This window comes from Mandrillus leucophaeus, unplaced genomic scaffold (genome assembly GCF_000951045.1).
Source record: "Mandrillus leucophaeus isolate KB7577 unplaced genomic scaffold, Mleu.le_1.0 Scaffold59, whole genome shotgun sequence".
In the NCBI taxonomy this organism is placed as follows: domain Eukaryota; kingdom Metazoa; phylum Chordata; class Mammalia; order Primates; family Cercopithecidae; genus Mandrillus; species Mandrillus leucophaeus.
In genome coordinates, this window is record NW_012106363.1 from 3,235,613 (window position 1) to 3,238,112 (window position 2,500).

A 2,500-nucleotide genomic window follows, 5' to 3' on the forward strand; every position below is an offset into this window, starting at 1 on the left:
ACCATCCCTCACCCCTATGACCTGTTCCCCATCTACCACCCTGTCCCTTCTGGCCCCTCCCTCCTGTGGCAGTTGCTCCCCCTGCCTAAAGCACTCTTCACTGGACATCCATTTGGCCTCCCTTCCTCTCCCTTCAAGTCTTCGTGGGTTGTCACCTCCTCACTGAGGCCTCTGTGCCTCCATTCCCTGCCTGGTCTATCTTCTCTCACATCGTGCTCATCACCTAACATGCTAGGCACATTTCTTATTCATGAGGCCTGTCTCACACACAAGGATGCCCTTCCTGAAGCAGCTCTGCTTCCACCATGATGGAGTGGGCACTTATTGTTTGCAGACTGAACAGAATGAATGAGGCAGGTGGGAGGCGGGGGAATGGCTGCTGGGTGCTTCCCTTCACCTCGCTGTGCAGCCTCTGGGTGTATTTCTCCATGACCAGGGGGTCTATGGGTTCTTGAGAAGGGAGGTTGATGTCAGGGATAGGGTCTTCCGAGGAAAACCTGTCCCGACTTGCAGATTTTATGACTTTCTTGTCGTCCTTTGCCCTGTGCTTCTTGCTGTTGGGACGGTCCTGCTGGGAGAGGGACACACACACAGCCTTCAGGAGCACCAGAGGTAGGCCCAGGATGTCCTCAACAGTAGCTCACTGGGAGAGCCTGGGCACATGCCCACCTCCACAGCCCCCACATCTGCAGCCCCTCCAATCCCCTCCCCAGCCCCACCTGGCCCAGACCACGCCCCAGCATGACTCCTTCCCGAGTACCCTGGCTCCTTTCTTGTCTTCTTTGTCTTTGATCCCCAGTTGCTTCTTTTCCTGGGCTGCTCCTTTCCGCTCCTCCTTCCCAACTTTCCCCACAGGTACCTTCACTTCCATGATGGCAGGTGATTTTTGATCTAAGGGAGGTGGGTGGAAGAAAATGTGACAGGCCCCCAGCAGCCTAGTGGATGCTGCAGGCACGTGAGGAGGCTTGAGGGGAGGTGGAAAAGCAAAGGACAATAGCCTTGAGCCCTGGTAGGCGCGTGACTTCATGAAACAGGACTGTCGTGTTTCTGTGTTCTGGTCCCGGCTCTGCCATGCTCCCATGAACGACCATGGATAAGTCATTTAACTTTGCTGGGATTACTAAACCAAGGTGGTCACTAAGGTAGCTTCTGGGTACCACATCCTGGCAGCTGACAGAAGGGGGTAAGGGGCCTACTCCATGGACTCAGCCTAGCAGAGCTTCCACCATAGGAGTATGACTGGCCCAGGCACTGCTGCCTGTCCATTCAGAGAGATGAGGAGGGCTATGCAGAGGTGTGGTTGGTTGCACAAGATCTAACCTTGCTCTTCAGGCACATTCAAATAGATGGTCTCCTTCTCAGGCAGGCCCAGCAGAGACCTCAGCCACAGGGAATGGCTCACCAGGCTGTCAATCACATCTCGCCATAGCTGCAAACTAGAGGGCAAGATATAGTGGAGAAATGCCATCACTCCTCATTTGTCCTTGAACCTGCAGAGGCTTGGGTCCCTCTCTTCAAAGACCCTGGTGCCAGGAACTGCTGTGGAAATGCCACACGCCTGAGCAGCCAGCATCCTCACTGTTCCCCACCAGGGCAAGTGCTTGGAGGGGGTTCTGGCTTGCCTTGGGTGGCAACCAAGAAAAAACATGGCCCAGGACTAGGGTTAGGAGGTCTGCATGAATTCAGTCCTACTTCAAAGGGCTTGAGGCCAGGGCCAGACTTGGGCCCAGTCCCACTGGAGGGGCTGAACCTTGCATGAGACTTCCAGCATAAGGCTCTTGGGGCTTGTCCTGAGGGCCTTGAAAAGGACCCCACGCCTATACAAGCAAGTTCCAAACAGGCACCAGGGAGGGTGACAGCAGAGAAGTGAAGCTTTTAATGGAATCTGCCCCCACCCTTCTTTCTGCCCTCTGGCTTCTCCTTTTTTCATTCCTCTGCTCATTGAGAAGGAAAAAGGAAAAAACAGGAAGAAAAAAAAGTGAAGGTGTTTGATCTGCTGTGACTGCTCTCCAGTGAGCAGCAGGCACCGCAGGGTTCCAGAACATGGAATGTTTGCGGCATGCTCTAGCAACCTGAGCTCAAGGGAAACTCAGAGCCCTGGAGTCCCAAGACCCCTGCAGATGCCACAAAGGGAAGGAGATGGGGCAGCTCTCCTGGCAGGGCACCTACCCCATCTGGTGCAGGAGGTTGGACTGCAATGGCCTTGGGTTCTGGCACAGCTCCAGGGCTGCTTTGTTGAGCCTCATCAGCGCATCCTCTCTCTGGTTCTCATCAGGGAGCACCATCACTGCCTGGCAGGGTCATGGGCACCATTCTGCACCAGGACACCAAGGCTCTCTGTGTCCTCCAGTGAAGGGCATGGTGATGTGGGGATGGGTGGCAGGGGACCAGAAACCAGGAGGGGATGCAGCCATGGAGAGCTGTCTGGGTGCCTTTGGTGGGAACCAGGGACCCCCCTCAGAAATCTGTACCTATGAACCCCTTCTCCAAGATTTGCCAG

At 55.2% G+C, this 2,500-nt stretch overlaps 1 protein-coding gene across 1 annotated transcript in view; it reads right to left on the reverse strand.

Annotated features, from left to right (window-relative positions):
- MYCBPAP (MYCBP associated protein) overlaps nucleotides 1-2,500 on the reverse strand; it is a 26,819-nt gene that overhangs the window by 5,145 nt on the left and 19,174 nt on the right. Inside the window, exons 15-18 of the mRNA XM_011999252.1 lie at nucleotides 2,170-2,291; nucleotides 1,321-1,436; nucleotides 734-891; nucleotides 398-568 (exon numbers count right to left, since the gene is read on the reverse strand). Of these exons, the coding sequence (XP_011854642.1) occupies nucleotides 398-568; nucleotides 734-891; nucleotides 1,321-1,436; nucleotides 2,170-2,291 (567 nt within the window). The remainder of the gene's footprint in view (nucleotides 1-397; nucleotides 569-733; nucleotides 892-1,320; nucleotides 1,437-2,169; nucleotides 2,292-2,500) is intronic.